The sequence below is a fragment of the Myotis nattereri genome, assembly GCF_964212035.1.
Source record: "Myotis nattereri genome assembly, chromosome: 3".
Classification (NCBI taxonomy): domain Eukaryota; kingdom Metazoa; phylum Chordata; class Mammalia; order Chiroptera; family Vespertilionidae; genus Myotis; species Myotis nattereri.
This window is the reverse complement of record NC_138077.1, coordinates 50,909,218-50,926,903: the sequence shown is the minus strand read 5'-3', so window position 1 is coordinate 50,926,903 and position 17,686 is coordinate 50,909,218. Positions and strand designations below refer to the sequence as shown.

General features: G+C 40.0%; 1 protein-coding gene across 1 annotated transcript in view; it reads left to right on the top strand.

Annotated features, from left to right (window-relative positions):
- ATP13A4 (ATPase 13A4) overlaps positions 1 to 17,686 on the top strand; it is a 123,390-nt gene that overhangs the window by 94,624 nt on the left and 11,080 nt on the right. Inside the window, exons 21-28 of the mRNA XM_081087044.1 lie at positions 735 to 814; positions 2,763 to 2,805; positions 3,196 to 3,305; positions 5,877 to 5,973; positions 7,641 to 7,713; positions 14,201 to 14,372; positions 15,058 to 15,251; positions 16,328 to 16,416. Coding sequence (XP_080943170.1) covers positions 735 to 814; positions 2,763 to 2,805; positions 3,196 to 3,305; positions 5,877 to 5,973; positions 7,641 to 7,713; positions 14,201 to 14,372; positions 15,058 to 15,251; positions 16,328 to 16,416 — 858 coding nt within the window. The remainder of the gene's footprint in view (positions 1 to 734; positions 815 to 2,762; positions 2,806 to 3,195; positions 3,306 to 5,876; positions 5,974 to 7,640; positions 7,714 to 14,200; positions 14,373 to 15,057; positions 15,252 to 16,327; positions 16,417 to 17,686) is intronic.

Sequence of the window (17,686 nt, the reverse complement as noted above, 5' to 3'; positions counted from 1 at the left end):
GATGAAGAATAAACCCGTAGTGGAGGCAGATGATTATTTGTATTCAATTACTCACCATCTTAAGCACTGCTTAAGAAAAAAAGAATAAAGACTTTGAGGCTTAGTAAACACTAAACTGAGTTTACTGCCAGGGAGATCAGGGGGCAGGCAGATCTAACACAGAGAAATTTAGATTCTATAGAATGGAGCTCAGGTGGAGGGGCTGGTAGAGGTTCTTATACTACCAAACCATCAATGTCCCATAGTCCAAATTAGGCTTGGGATATCAGCTGAAGTTTACAACCGATCAAGCCCAGATGATACAATAAGTCAAAAACCACAGATAGTTACTTTACTATTTCATCAGTAGGCTATTTTTCTGCTAATTCTGAACAAATTTCTGAGAGGCAGTTGCTTCATTTTCTTTTCCTGAGTTCCTTACAATTTCTCATGTTCTATTGGCTTAAGGTTCCATAAGATCAGGATTTTTTAGGACCACCTTCTCTATGGCAGCTGAGCTAAATAGATCATCATGCTTACCAAGTATTTTTATGAAGTAGCCATCTTTATTGATTTTGGTCTTCCTGATAACCTATCTGATGACTTATGTCCCAATGCCTATTGTAAAATCCAAAGGAAGACTTCTTGAGAAACAGTTCTTTTTTTCTTTACCCTGTCAGTGTTATGAGTGTTGTTAATTATTTCATGTATGACCAGCTGACATAAAAACTATTTCTCTTTTGGGTTCCTTGCAGATACTGATGAATGGGACCATCTTTGCAAGAATGTCTCCTGGGCAGAAATCCAGTCTGGTGGAAGAATTTCAGAAACTGGAGTAGGTTCTTTTCCTATTCAGGTGTGAAGTGTGAGGGGCATGGCGGTCAGGGGAAGAGGAAGAGGCACAGGAATTCACTCTGTTCAGCGAGGACAGTGGTTCTTAGCCTGGCTGCACACGTTAGTCACCTTGGGAGCTTTGGAAAATTAGCAATTCTAATTCATTTGCTCACATGGTGCTTGGACATCAGTATTTTTTTCAAAACTCCTCACATAAGCCAATTTTGCATCCAGACTTGAGAAGCACTGACTAGACCAGTGATGGCGAACCTTTTGAGCTTGGCATTTTGAAAAACCCTAACTTAACTCTGGTGCCATGTCACATATAGAAATTTTTTGATATTTGCAACCATAGTAAAACAAAGACTTATATTTTTGATATCTATTTTATATATTTAAATGCCATTTAACAAAGAAAAATCAACCAAAAAAATGAGTTCGCATGACATAGGTTTGCCATCACTGGACTAGACCATAAGCGTCATGAAAAGGTAAGGTGAGAAACAAGCCTGGAAAGGTAATGTGTACTCAGCTCCCAAAGGGACAGGGAAATTTAGACTTCATTTTTACCAATTATTATCACAGTTATGATATAGGAAGACTTACATGATGAGAGATTCACATAACCTTCACAATATTAAAAGCATCTATGCCAAAACATCCTCTTCACCCTAAATCAGAAAAATGATTTATCTTCTAACACAGAAGGTCTCCATTGATAGAATGGGCAGTCCAAATAAAGTTCCCATCATTTGGGACTCCCTTTCTTTCTTCCTTCCTTCCTTTCTTTCTTTCTTTCTTTCTTTCTTTCTTTCTTTCTTTCTTTCTTTCTTTCCTTCTTTCTTTCTTCCTTCCTTCCTTCCTTCCTTCCTTCCTTCCTTCCTTCCTTCCTTCCTTCCTTCCTTCCTTTCTCTCTCTCTCTCTCTCTCTCTCTCTCTCTCTCTCTCTCTCTCTCTCTTTCTTTCTTTCTCTCCTTATGTTTTGGTAAATGAACTCATAAAGTCCTGAAGGTTTCCTCTACTTCTGGTGCTGGACCACATAGATACGACTCCTACCTCTACTCACTAAAGCTCCATCCTGCTACTCACTTGATTAACTCACTAGGCAAACATCTCCATTCAGAACACTCTGTCCTCTCAACATGGTTGAAAACCAAGACAGTAAACTAGTTGCCTTTATAGAGCAACGTGTGAAAAGAAGCACAGCAAGTTCTTTAAATGCATTCAGAGTGCTCGTTCCTTAAAAAGCAGACTATGGATTAAGGTTCCATAAGATCAGGATTTTTTTGCAAACAATTGTTGGCACAATTGTGGGCAGGATTTTTTGCCAACAATTTAACAGAGTAGTATTCACTCAGCCTCAAAAAGCAACCCTAAAGAAGGGATGTATTTTCTTCAACTTCTGGGCCTGGAACTTCATTTTTTGTTGTGTGGCTGCTAACATGGCAGGCTTTTCCCTTGTGTACTATTAACAGCACCAACAAGTAAGTTTTATTTATGATTTCAGAATTTAATAGGCACTTTCCCATATTGCACCTCACTGAATACTCTTAACACTGTGCAGGGGAGAAAATGTTAGTCTAAACAGTAAATCAGGTCAACGATCTAGATCTTGTAGCTTCAAACCCTGTGCCCTCTCCACCAGGCCATGCTGTCTTACATATAATTATGAGCGTCCTGTTTTGCAGTTGACAAAGCTGCTTCCTAAACAGTAAAGTGCATCATTCCTGAATGTGCTTGGAGTCAGGAATGACCTCCTGGATTTCTTATCCATTGTAGGAACTGCTGAGTCAAATCTTACTTTTTAGTCAAACCAGACTATCAGGGAAGCTCCATTAAAATAATAAGTTTAAACACTAAGCAATGAAGCTCATTTTATCTTTTTAATTAGAGAAATTATCATTTAAGATCGCTTTGATATATTCCACAATTGACATGGTTCGCCTTTAGTTACTTTGTAGGTATGTGCGGCGATGGAGCCAATGACTGTGGGGTAAGTAGTGGCCAGTGTGTGGGACCACAGTCTCACACTGGACTGTACTTGCCAGAGCCCTGCAGAGATAGTATCTTCTGGGATATACACTCTCTCCACCCCTCTTGTTGAAGAAACTGATGCTGAGCATTTGGGAGAGTTTTGGCCAAAGCTACATAATAATTCAGTGGTCATTATAGACTAAGTGGGGTAAAATTTGGTTCTGAGGTCCCCACTTTTACTGGGAGGCCCAGTGCCATCTCTTTCTTATGTGGCAGGCAGATTGAAGTCTGGGGTCATCTCCTGGCCAGTGTTTGGGCCCACAAGAGCTTAACTGGCCCCTTTCTTATGAGGCCTCAGGAGAGATGTATGTGAGTGTGCACGCACCCTAAGCGAACTCTTTGCTTTCAGGCTTTGAAAATGGCTCACGTGGGCATCTCTTTATCAGAGCACGAGGCATCTGTGGCCTCACCTTTCACTTCCAAAACTCCAAACATTGCGTGTGTACCTCAACTTATCAAGTAAGTAAGCACTATACACCAACATTGTTTTCATCTCTCCTGCCTTCTAGGCACAGATCCCACTGTTCTTTTTATTTTATTTTATCATGTATTTATTTAAATTGTTTTTTTTTTCCCAATTACAGTTGACTTGCAATGTTATTTTGTATTAGTTTCAGGTGTGCAGCATAGTGGTTAGGCAATCACTTTATGAAGTGTTTCCTCTGATGTTTTCGGTACCCAACTGGCATCATATTATCAACTCTATTCCCTTTGCTTTACATCCCATGACTATTTTGTAACTACCAATCTATACTTCTCAGTCCCTTTACCTTTTTCATTCAGTCCCTACCCCACCCCCCCTTCCTCTGGCAACTATCAGTCTATTCTTTGTAACTGTGAGTCTGTTTCTGTTTTGTTTGTTCATTTATATTGTTCTTTAGATCCCACATACCAGTGAAATTATATGGTATCTGTATTTCTCTGACTGCCTTATCAGATTCCATTGTTCTGCAAATCAAAGACCAGAGAAACTTTGCATCTTTGGGTGGGGAGGTGCTTTGCAGGAGAATTCGGTCAAACATTCTACTTCCCAGTGGACTTCCCCGGAGCTAAAATAACCCTGGGAGAACAGTGACATTTCTAATAAAAATCACTGAGTAGGTTACTTTTAGAAAGTTGGAATCTGGCACTTGTTACTGCTTTGACAGTGTTGATCATATTATTATGATGATGATTATTATTTACATGTATCTTCTTAGATGCTTGATAATGAGGAATTGAGAGAAATTTTCTCTCCCCATTTTCTTTCCTTTCTCTTGCCTCTTTATGCTACCTTAGGATAACCTTCCCATCTCTAGTTTCCAAAATATTTATTTTTGCTGCTTCTACTAAAATTTCCCTTGGTGCTTTATTTCCACCACCCCCTCAAATATATACTTCTGGTACATTCTTTAAATGACAGAGGTAGTTAGCACTGTGGCTGCTTTGGGTTATTATAACTAGTATCTATAATGATTAAAGCATAATATGCTAATTAGACCGGATGACCTTCCAGACGAATCTGGGGCTGCGAGGGCCAAGGCAAGCTGTTGCGGCTGCGAGGGCCGAGCCCCTTGCACAAATTTTGTGCAACGGGCCTCTAGTGTGTTTATAAAGTGTTTTAATGCCTGTTTTCTTATACTTCAAAAAGCCTGGAGATGTAGGAATGGTCACTATTTCTTCTACAAATAAAGAAATTGAGGCTATGGGAGGGGGCTGGGATGAGGCAGGCAAAGGGGAAGGGGAAACGTAAGGACATGTGTAATAGTGGCAACAATAAAAAAAATTTGAAAAGTAAAAATTTTTTTTAAAAAAGAAAGAAATTGAGGCTCAGAGAATGACCCAAGCTGACACAGCCATATAGGATTGGAGATGGTATTAGAATTAATTTTGTTTAAATGTGTTTTATCTACAAATGCCATACTCCTTTCCCCACATTAAAATGATGATTTGGCTAGCTCCTTCCAATTTTTATTTCTTTATTTATTCATCTGTTCAACAAACATTTATAATGTAGACACTTAGTGCCAGGAACAGTTGGAGGCAGAAGCAAGTAAATCAAACGTCCCTCCATCGCATGACGTTTTCCTCCAATGAAGAAGTCAGGCAATAAACACACGCACAGATAAATCAGGGCCAATGTGAAAGATAGGAAGATGACCAGGGGGGCAGAATTTGCTGTGCCAGGTGAGGTGGTGTGGGAAAGCCTTTCTAAGGAGGTGAGGGATGGGAGAAACTGCCTTCTAGGCAGAACAAATGGCAGCAGCAAAGCCCTGGTACAGGAAAAAGCTGGGGGTGAGGATAAGGCTTTGGACCCCAGGAAACCATTACACCCAGAAGTAAATTTACACTATTTTTTTTCCCAAATGAAAGAAATAAAAGTGGCATTTTACAAGTAATTTATTTTATGCTTTAATATATATATATATATATATATACCCTTTACCCACAGAAAAACAATAGTAACAAGAATGAACAGACTCATTGTTTCTAGTCTATTTAAATGTGATACATAACTAATTTGAATGTGTATATTATTTTAGTCCAGTTTTAGAAGAAGTTGGGACTCACAAATGAAATTTGAATGAAATATTTGGGCAAACTCCTGAAGCACCTGCATGAAACTAGCCCCCAAACCTGCAATGTTACTTATAGTCCTTGGTTCACAGATGAAGAAACTGTGACCGAGAGAAGGGAAATGACCTTCCAAATCACATTAGTGAGTAGGTATGAGATCTGGGACCAGCCCAAGTCCCCAGACTCTGAGCTAAAATAATGTCTGCAGAAAGGATAAGAGTAGCTCTAAATCTGGCTCCCTGGTTGGATCGAGGCCCGTGGACCTTGCAGTGGAATTGGCCTTTCTTGAAAATGTAGTCATTTAGCTCGCTGACAGCCGCTCCCACTGGCTCAAGGCTGTCCCGTCTGTCAGGCACACAATGGAGTTAGTCAGACTTTTGATCTTTTCTCCTGAGCTCAGCTGAACAGCACAGAATAACTGACCTCATTTTGTTTCATCACTTTCATTACTTTCTCGTTTCTTTTCTCACACAGGGAAGGACGTGCTGCCTTCGTTACCTCATTTTGCATGTTTAAGTACATGGCTCTGTACAGCATGATTCAGTATGTTGGTGTTCTGCTGCTCTACTGGGTATGACTTGGGACCTAGCCTCTTGGTTAGTGAGAACTGGGACAAGGGGCGGAGCACTCTCAACACGCAATGCCTCTTAAAGTGCAAATAGGAGATTGGAGCACTAACGGCCCCTCTAAAAATGATCGTTCATGTTTTGAAAATAAATCAGAAATAGATACACGCACGCAGGAAAAGTTGTTGGTGTGAGTTCTCTGAGAGAGAATTATCTAGTGGTAGTTGAGGATCAGAAGGGAGCACATCACTTTCTCTCTTGCTGTTGCTTCCACCTGCTTAGGCCAGGTCTCTATCTTTCCAGTCCAATGTGGCTGTCCTCTTGCATACCACTCATTAAAGAGATGATTCTCTGATTGGGGGCTGGACTGTTTCAAAACTGGCTCTCCCTGGAAAAATAAGGCCTGCTTATTAATGTTTGCCAATTTTAGTGGTGTAAATGCTCCCACCATGGCTGGAGTCCAGTGATCCAGCTGAACATGGAGTTGGGGAGACACGTACAGTAGCATACTTTATGTAGTACTTGCACCATATAGATACCAGAGTTACAAATAATCTCAAGAACATACATAACAGTAAAGTATAGGAAAATGATTGGGAAGTGCCAAGTTTTGAGTACTTATTGCCTCTGTTTTCATTATAATTTATTTAATAATAAATTTGTATTATTTAAGATTTTTATATAGGCTGTGTTTAACAACCAGGTCACAAAATTTCTAAAAATCTAGCAATAAACTCTTATGAGCTAGTACAAGCCAGCATATTACTGACTCTCTGCACATAGGGATTTAAAAATTGACATATTGTACCACAAAAAAACACACATAGGTCTTGAGAGGGCTTTTACTATTTAACCGAACATAAAAGGAGAATATCCATGACTACTGCTTGTGGACTCAACATGTGGGGGCTTCTTATATTAGCTATCACAGAGAAAGGGAACTCTGTTTGTGCTGGAGATATCTAGATTTATCTCTATGTCTTGCCCTCTCGCTCCTGGTTTGAAAGTTTTAGCTCTGTTACCTTTGGATTACCTATGTCTTTTCCCACTCACTAATGAATGAACTGGAGAAGTTATTTGTAGAGATTTGATTCTATTTTTAAATCACAATAACTCTTGCTCAAAACTAGAGTTAAACATAGGTTATCATTATGGCCTTTCCACCAAGGGGTAAGTTACTTGAAATATGTAAGACATAAAGAACATCAAGGTGCTTTATCAGGGATTTTCTATCAACATCCAAGAAAGCAAATAGTTGGTTCCGTTGTCATTTTCCATCAGTAAAATTTAGGTAAGATCACCACCCATTTGTCACTTGTTACTATTGGGAATGCACTCTTTTAGTGTCAGATGACACCCCAACTTTTCTGCTAACAAGTAGAGAAGAGAGCAGAGATGAATCTGGGAGAGTGAGATATTCCCCTCAGCAAGGGGAGATAGTGATGCACAAAGGACCCAGCCCAGAATGCACATGATCGTGGCCTCCTGGTTGTACAGGATTTCACAGCCTTGCCTTGGCACTCCCACCAACATAAACAGGCCTCTGACCACACCATCTTCTAGGTACTTTACTTGACAATCCTAAATTGCCATGAGAAAGTGAATGAAATTGATGTCAAACTTCATCCAGAAGGTCACAACTCTTTTGAGCTGTTTTCGTTTTTATTTTCAGGAGACCAACAGCCTGTCAAATTACCAGTTTCTGTTCCAGGATCTGGCCATTACAACTCTTATTGGTGCAACAAGTAAGAAGTTTTTAAATCTTTCTTCCCAGGGGTGCTCCCCAGAAGGCCCTCCAGGAGGGGAGGGCAGCAGCTGCAGCAGCTGTGATGTTTGACTTATTCCCAAAGGTATATACAGAGAGGGAAAGAGGAAGGAATCCTCATTTCTGAGTGCTGAAAAAAGTGCTAGCAAGGGAAAAGCTGGCTAGTCATTTTGCTATTTTTCAAAAAAGATGGAGCGTCCATAAATGTCACGAAATATTAAAAAACAAACAAAAACAACACCTTGAAAATCAGAAATGCTGGCTTTGGTGTGCTTTTACTATTAGCTATAGTTATAAGTGAAATGTGCTTAACATATATCTTGTATGTTTTTCATGTCCAAATCCTAGCTTCACGAGATCTAGAACAGAGAAAGGTCCTCTTGCCATTAAGCCACTCCCACTCCCACTTTCTAACTAATAAATGAATGTCTTTACAATTTCCCTGCTGTGGGATTTTCTTCCTACCCAAGCACTAACAATCATCTTTTCCAAATTCTCTGCTTTCCTGTCTGTTACATGTAAATGCCAACAGCCCCACTTGTGCTTTAAATCCTACCTCCCCTTTCCTTCTTAAGAACTTTGTTCATGTAATAATCCCTTCCTCCATCATGGTCATCTTTTCTCTGGGCTACTGGATCATTCCCATCAGCATATAAATATATTTCCATACCTTCTTTCTTTAAAAGTTCTTCCTTGCCCAGCAGGCATGGTTCAGTTGTTGAGCATTGCCCCAAGAACCAGGAGGTTATGGTTCAATTCCTGGACAGGGCACATGCCCAGGTTTTGGGCTCAATCCCCAGTAGGGAGTGTGCAGGAGGCAGCCGATCAATGATTCTCTATCATCATTGATGTTTCTATCTCTCTCCCCTTCTCCCTTCCTCTCTCTGAAATCAATAAAAAATATTTAAAAAATAAATAAAAGCTCTTCATTGACGAAAATCCACCACTATCTGCTGTCCCCCTTATTGTCCAACTTCCCAGTTAGTTAGAATGTATGCCCACATTCTCCACTTGCCATCTCTAATTCTATCATTTCAATCAGCCAGATTCTAACACTTAAGGACATGAATTTGGATGCTTGGTCTGTGCTGATGTTTGGTAGGGGATAGAGTGGTAGGTTGGCAAATGTTTAACAAATGGCTTCCCCCCCCAATATGATTTTACATATATGCACATAAATTTATCATAAACTTTACTGAAAAAAAATGTGTGGTGAACAATTTTCAAGTAATAATCAAATATACAATGTCTTTCTTGTAAATTCCAGTCTGTCAATTAATTCTCACAAAATGCTTTCACTGAGTTTTACCAAATTCTTATATCCATAGTCAACCTATGCTATTGATGATTGAATTAGTTTTCACATAAAACTTTCTTGACATTTTTCTTTCCCTGAATGACAAAACAACAAAAACTTATGTTGAAATTTTAACCATCCATCAGTGATGTAAACAACTTATTTCTGAATTAGATAATGGTTTTTGAATGCTGGAAGAATATTTCCTCAGTAAAAAAAAAAAAAAGAAAAATTTTGTTCATGATGTAATGACTACAGACATGACACACTTTTAAGTGTAATCTCCATTATTAACTTCAAGAACATAGATAATTCTAAAATATAAAATAATTTAAAAGTTATCAGTTTTGAGTGTCCATTATCTTTGTTTTTCACATATTTATTTAATTGTAAGTTTACATCCTTTATTTTTTATAATGGCTGCGTCTAATAATTGGCTTGCAAATTCAGCAGAAATTGGCCTTTGTGAGCCAGCTCCAGCCACCCCTGGCTGGGAGGATGCATGCTACTGATGCATGGAAAGGTACAAGTCTCGCATTGCCTCTCTACATGCCTCAGGGTCTTGCTTCCACATTATTTCTTCTTATATCTTCTCATCACAATCTTAACAACCATCATGCCAACTTATTTTAAAAACTTGTTCAAAGACTGTTTTTGGAGAACGTGTTCAGGGGGAGGGAACTACCATCACTGCTTCAGCAGCCACCTTACTGATGCTGCTCTTGTCAAGTCCACCAGTGACTTCCGTTGACGGCAACGGACACTTCTCTTTCCTGATTGTACTTGAATCTCTCAACAGCACACTCCTTCAGCAGAAGTTTTCTTCTCTTGGATCTGTGATACCACACACTCCTGGATTATGTATCACTTTGGTGAAGACAGTTTTCCCATTTCTTTTGCTGACCTCTGCTTTATTACCTGTCTTCTGACTTTTGAAATGTTACAAGTCTTCATCCCAATGTTCTTGGGTTCTTTTGTCTTTTCAATCTACACTGTCTGCCTAAGTGAATTCAACCAATCCTATGACTATACATGATGATATATCCCAAATTTACATCCCTTGCCTTGATGTCTGTCCTGAGCTCTGGAAATGTAGCTACTCAGCACCTAATGTTGGATTTAGCAGGATGTAGGCCTAGCATGCCCAAATAGAACTCTTTATTCTATCAGATCTTACAGCTAACAAAACCATTAAATATTTACTATTTAGTCTGTACTACTTCCTGAAATAGGTGTAAGAAAAATAGTAAAATGGAGTAAATATTGTCAAGAGAGCAATGCAAAATGGAACGGGGAGGCCTCTAGGAAGAGGAGCTAACTCACCTCCCTCCATGTGAAAGTGAACTTTTGAACTGAGCTAAACTACAAATGGCTACATCCTGAATTGGCTCTGCATCACTGAACTCTCTATTAAGAAATAACAATTTAACCTAGAAACAATTAATCATGTATAGCATAGCGCAAGTCTGCCTGCCAGCACCTATCACAACTCTCTCAAAACAGCTTGTATAACTCCTTTGGAAACGCCACATTTTTCTCTCTTTCCCTTGGCACACAATCAGGTTTCTACCCAAATCTGTGTGCCATAAATTTCATTTCCTAAGGCCTCAAATAAAGCTTTTGTTTGCCTTGCTATTCTTGGTCAACATTAATTGATATTGGCACTTGAAATATGTCAGTGAAAAAAACACACACAAATAAAATTTCTTAAAATAGCATCATTAATCTACCTAGTTATTCAAAGATCTGGAATTATCCTTAATTTCTCTCTTTCTGTTTTTTTTTAGCCTTCACATACAATACATATGAAATTTCTATTGGCTCTACCTCCAAAAAATATTCTGTACCCCTTCTCTCCATCTTTATTGTAGCCACTGTCACAAATCATTGTCACTTCTCCTGTAGATCACTGCAATAACCATACAACTGTCTTGCTTCCACTCTTATTGCTATCCCCTCACTTCCATTTACTTTTCAAACAGCGATAAGAGTGCCAGTTTCTTTTTTAATTTAAATATTGTTGTCATATTCTTGCTTACAATGCTCAAGTGGCTTCTCATTTCCACTAAGGCCAAAGTCTTCCATAATTTATTTTTGCCCACTTCTCCGACTTTATGTCTAACCACATTGCTACTTGTGTACTGTTCCAGGCACCCCAGTCTTTCTGTCTCTTGAGCATTGCCAAGTTGTGGTCATCTCCGCACCTTTGATTTTGCTATTTCCTTTGCCCAAACTATTTTCTCTTTAGATCCTCATGTGACTTTGACTTTCCTTTATTACTCAGATTTTAGCTCAAATGTCACCACGTCATAAAGGTCACTTTAAACAATGACCAAGCCAGTTATTTTGTAGCACACAATTCTGCTTTATTTTTTCACAGTACTTGTCACAATCTGAAAGTATGATATTTATCTGTTTTATATGTTTTTCCTGCTTCCCCTCACCCAGAGTGTGCATTTCATGAGAGTAGCACCTTGTCTGTCTTGATCACTGCTGTCTTCCCAGGGCCTCTAATAGAGCCTGACTTAGCAGAGGAGTTCATTAAATACTTGCTAAATCTATTGAAAGAACACTCTTGGACAGTCCTTATCATTAACAGAGTTCTCTTCACATCAGGCCAAATATATCTCTGTGTAAGTTTCCCCATCACAGTTCTGCCATTTGGGGAGTCACAGCATAGTCTGAATTCCTCCCCAGGACAGTCTTTCAAATATTTGAAAACAATTCTCATTTCTTCTATGATAACAAGCATCTCCAGGGTTTTTCTATTTTATATATATCCTATACTAGAGGCCCAGTGCATGAAATTTGTGCACTCAGGTGTGTGTGGGGGTGTCCCTCAGCCTGGCCTGTGCCCTCTTGCAGTCCAGGAGCCCTTGGGAGATGCCCAACTGATGGCTTAGGCCTGCTCCCTGGCCTCAGACATTGTTAGTGCTGCCACGGAGGCGGGAGAGGCTCCCACCACTGCTGCTACGCTCAGCAGCTGTGAGCCCAGCTTCTGGCTGAGAGGCACTCCCCCTGGTGGTCAGTGCACATCAAAGCAACCAGTCATTCCACCATTCTGTTGATTTGTATATTAGCCTTTTATTATATAGGACAATAAAAGCCTAATGTGCTTAGTGTCTGGTCGTCCAGTCATCTGTTCAACCAATCAAAGCATAATTTGCTAATGATATGCTCAACCACTCACTATGATGTGCACTGACCACCAGGGGGCAGTTGACCAATCGCTATTATGTGCACTGACCACTAGGAGGCAGATGCTCCAACCGGAAGTTTAGCTTGCTGGGGTCTGGCTGATTGGGACTGAGCAAGATGGGCCGGACACACCCTGGAACCCTCCTGCAGCCCCTCCCTCTAGCTGGCCCCACCCCTGATGGGGTCAGGCCCATGCACAAATTCAAGAGGAAGGGAGAAAGAGAGAGAGATAGAAACATCAATGATGAGAGAGAATCATTGATCATTGATTGGCTGCCTCCTGCATGCCCCCCACACTGGGATCCAGCCCGCAATTTGGTCATGTGCCCTGACCGGGAATCAAACTCCTGACCTTCTGGTTCATAGGTCAGTGCTCAACAACTGATTCATGCCAGTCAGGCTCAGGTAGTGTTTTGACAGAGATTTCCTTGAACTCTGTCAGTTTCAAAAGTATGAACAGAGAAATACCTCCCCCCCCCGCCCCAATCTTTGCAGATTGGTTCTGTGCTGGGCACTTCAACACTTAGCCAAGCTTGAGTCTAGAGATCATTCTGAGCTGAAAGCATAGGAATTTTCTGGTCATTTCTGAGCATGTATCTTGTCCTGGTCATGTACATGGCTTTCCATATTCCCCCAGTACGCACAGGTGATGGTGAATACCACAATCTCCCAAAGAAACTATTTAGCTTTTCTTCCCAGGCTTTAGGCATTTTTTTATGTGTCATCTTTTGCCTCAGTGACTGCAGGTAGTTTGTTAACCTTGCAATGCTTTGGAGCAGTGCATGCTGCTTTCCCACCCCAAGTAAGTTTTGCATTAGGTGAAACAGAGATGAGCACCTTGCACCAGGGCTTCAGGAGTCCCCAGCCAATTTAGAACAGACATGCAGAATAATCTGTGGATAAAGCCTGCTCTTCCCTCTCTGTAATAAGGAACCAGGGTCTCCCACCTGATATGTGTGCTACTATCTTCACGTTTGTAACTGAACTGGGGGGAGGGAGGCAATGGCAGGTAAAAATGCACAGGGCTTTCCTAATATTTTCAAGTTGTCTTTTTCTTGATTCAGCATTTGTTTGGATGCTGTAAACCTTTGTCTATTTTTCAGAGTTCTGACAAAGTTGGTACTTACAGTTTCTGCTTGTTTTTCAATGTTTCTAATGGAGGGATGGGATCTTGGAGCTGCTTACTCTGCTATTTTGCTGATGTCCTCATAGTTTAATTTCTTAAGTATTTGAAAGCATTACATCTTAGTGACTGCATGTTGTTCCATTATATAGATGTGCCACAATTGATGCTGTGATTAACATCTTTCTATATTTCTTTTTTTTAATATATTTTATTGATTTTTCACAGAGAGGAAGGGAGAGAGATAGAGAGAGTTAGAAACATCGATGAGAGAGAAACATCGATCAGCTGCCTCTTGCACATCCCCCACCAGGGATGTGCCTGCAACCCAGGTACATGCCCTTGACCGGAATCGAACCTGGGACCCCTCAGTCCGCAGGCTGACGCTCTATCCACTGAGCCAAACCGGTTTTGGCTATATTTCTGATATTTTTTTAGAATAGGATAAAATTCCAGAAGTGGAATAACTGTATTAAAAGTTACAAAATTTTTTCAATCTCTTCATATTCATTAACAAAGTGCCCTTCAGAAGGTTTTTATCAATTTATATTCACACATGCAGTATAAGAAAAGTGTGCATTTAATACTCCCTCACCTATAATGTAATAGTCTTTGCCGGTTTAATAGACACAGAAAGGGCATCTTGTGGTTGTTTTATGTCTGCTGCCTTACCAATTTCTCATATGACTTCAGTTTGAATCTACTATTATATTGTTCATTCAGTTTGTGACCTACTTTGATTTGTCAATTTCCTCAGATATGTGGGCCCAAGAAGTTACACTGTTTTTCTAAAGAAGAATGTAACATTTCCCTGCTCTCATATATATAACACTTGAATTTATTTTACAGTGAATTTGAATGGTGCCTACCCCAAGCTAGTGCCTTTCAGACCTGTGGGAAGGCTGATCTCCCCGCCTTTGCTGCTCTCTGTGATTTTCAACATACTTCTCAGCCTGGCCATGCAGACTGTGGGCTTCATTCTGGTTCAGAGGCAGCCTTGGTACAACATGGGGATGCACAGGTAGGGCCACAGACTTGATGCCAGCTTCCCACTCTCTAATTTCTATCACACATCACATGGCCCATACGGCAGGAGGCAACTGAGTCTTCATTCTGCCAAAGGATTTGGCTTCCTTTAGTCCCTTGGGTACTTTTCCAGAGACCTTCGTTTCTCTGTGATACAGTTTGATAGTAACATTCATTGGCACTCATCTTTGCCTGTCTTAGATGATCCTCTATGACCATCTTTTCTATCAAGGCTGATCATGCATTGTAGTTTGCTTGGATATCCCCAGTTTAAGCCTGATAGCTAATGACGTTATTAATATCTTTTCTTTCCTCGTTCAAATCTGTACCTGCTGAATGATAAATTATGTGGTCACTCTTATAAATGTTTAGAGATATTAAGACACCAGGGGAAAGATTCATGATGTACTCATCTCTCTCTCCCACATAGCATTAATATACATGATTGGTGCTCAATTTTTTAAATAAATAACTTGGATCTATCTATCTAATCTATCATTTATATATCTATCTATCCAAAACATGGCTCCATCTGTGCTGGTTTCTTCCTCTTTACTTTTCAGCATATTCTTTCCCAAAGTTCTGGCAATTATAGAAACATTGAGGCCATGGAGTCTTGCATGTATTCTCCGTAAGTGTCTGTCATCTTACTTCATTGGCTTCTTTGGTTTCCTTTTCAGTGCCTGCACAGTGCAAAATAAAAGCATTTCAGATTTAACCATGCCACCAACTGCTCCAGGAAAAGTTGAAAGTAACGATGGCTTCCCAAGTTTTGAGAACACAACTATATGGTTCTTGGGAACAATCAACTGCATTATTGTGGCTCTTATCTTCTCTAAAGGAAAACCATTCAGGCAGCCGACCTATAAAAACTGTGAGTAGAATTGTACAGGGTCAGAGGTGAGAGGTCATTGGAGAGGAAGACACACATGCCTGGGGTCATTCAGGGAGCCGCTGAAGAGTTGGCACTCATTCAGGGTCTCCTGACTTCCAATCCAGGTTGCTGTGAAACACATTGTGCAACCTCATTTTGTGGTCTTTTGTTCCCTCCCTCAAAGCTGTATGAAATGCGAAGGCTTCTTTATCCACCTCTTACTTTCACCAGAAGTCTGTCTCTAGGTGTCTTTGCATGGGATCCCTCCAAACTGGAAAGATTCATTTATTGCGCTGCTTGTCAGAATTCATCCTGGAGGAGGTAGGGAGGAGGAACACAGCGCTCAGTTGCAACGTGTCTCCTGCCATGAAGACAATGGGCAGGTTGGCATCATGTGGTTGGCCGGCTGGGAGTGGCTTCAGCCTGGAGGAACCTGACTTCAGAGTTGTGGAGGTTCTTGGCCAAAGCATCTCCTACCTCCTTACATTCTGAGCTGGGAACAGAGTGTGTGTTAGAAATATGGGACCCACTTTCAGGATATTTATTTGGACACCATCACTACCCCCCTCTAATCGGAAAAATTTAGAAGCATAAGTTGAAAAATCAATATCCTCATAAACGTTTGTTCAGAGAAAATTATGTTGCCCTTCTTCTTGGGATGACAAAGCAATAGAATGCTGACCTCTACATGATTGCAATTAAAACATGTTTATTTACAGCCATCCTTTTCCCCCAGAAAAAGATTTGAGGTAGATGATTTGCATTAAAGACACTCAGATACTTGAATGCCTTCAAGGCATTTATTCTGTAATAATAAAGATAACTTCTTGTAATAATCTAAGTGTACATCGTCAATGTTATCCTCTATCTATTGCCACTTGCCTCAAGGACATGCATAGACATTTTAGAGGTGAGACCCATTGCATAGAAATGAGTACTTTCCATTGATTATGCTGTGTTTGGATGTGGAAATCAAGTAAATTTAATCAGCATTAATCTAGAATATGTCTTTCAATAGATGTGACACTCTATATTCTGATTTCTCTAAATGATAGCTTGTGTTTTTATTTCCTCAGATATATTTGTCCTTGTGCTGATTGTACAGCTGGCTGTGTGTCTATTCATCCTATTTGCTGATATTCCAGATTTATATAGGCGTTTGGATGTAAGTCTTATCTCTGGGATATGGTGATGTTTACAGTTATTTAACACCCTGAATTCAAAAAGCAGGTCATGACTGCAATTGACATGGATTCTTGGACACCAATTGTTCTTTTAGGACAGTTTTTAAAAATGCTGAATTTATTCATAGTTTTTATTTAAGCTGGTCTAGTATTGATTTCAAGTATTTCAAAAGCATTAAACACTTTTCTTTTATATTTTATTGATTTTTTACAGAGAGAAAGGGAGAGGGATAGAGAGTTAGAAACATCGATGAGAGAGAAACATTGATCAGCTGCCTCCTGCACACTCCCCACTGGGGATGTGCCCGCAACCAAGGTACATGCCCTTGACCGGAATCGATCCTGGGACCCTTGAGTCCGCAGGCCGGTGCTCTATCTGCTGAGCCAAACCGGTAAGGGCAAACACTTTTCTTTTAAAGGATTCCCTTTAAGATTGGAAAATCTATTTATACATTTTTTCCAATGTGAGAGAATTTCCCCCTAAATGCTTCTGTTTTGAAGCTGTTTAAAACAGAATTGCCTATAACACTTTTTCAGTTAATTCTTAAATTTGTATTTACATCTTTCTTGTTAACCTCTTTAGAAATGTATTTTTCTGATGTTCATAATTAATGTCAGCAAAACTTACTTTTAAAAAAAGCCATGAACTCTCTTAGATTTTTGTTACAACTTTGAAATGTTATAAGAGAAATTTTACAAGTACAAGCAAGGGAAAGTAATATATTTTGATTTTCCTAACCTATCCTACATTTCAAATAGAAGTTAAGCATTACTAAATGCCTTTTAGACCGCTAAATAGAAAGCAGAGAGAAGATCAGAGAAACTGAGTTATTTTTCACTTAGTGCTTTGCAGACCTGCTCCCTTCCTCTCTGACTCAAAGACAAGTTTCACAAGGGCCAAGATCCTATCTCATTTGTTCTTGTATAGACAGTGCCTTGCCTAACAAAAGGGTACAAAATAGCAACAGATGACTGGCGGATGGTTGCATGTCAGTTTCCTAAATGTAGACAAGCACTTGGAGCACACAGTGTACTCCAAACCAATAGGACCTTCAGAAACCCAGTGTGACATAAACTAGTGATACATTCAGTTTTTGTTTTTATAATTGCACTAGAGGCCTGATGCATGAAATTCATGAAATAGTAGGCCTTCCTTCCCTTGGCTGCTGGCACCGGCTTCGCTCTGACACCCGGTACCCAGGCTTGCTTCCCTCTGGCTGCCTGCAAGCACCCGGGACCCCGGCTTCCCTC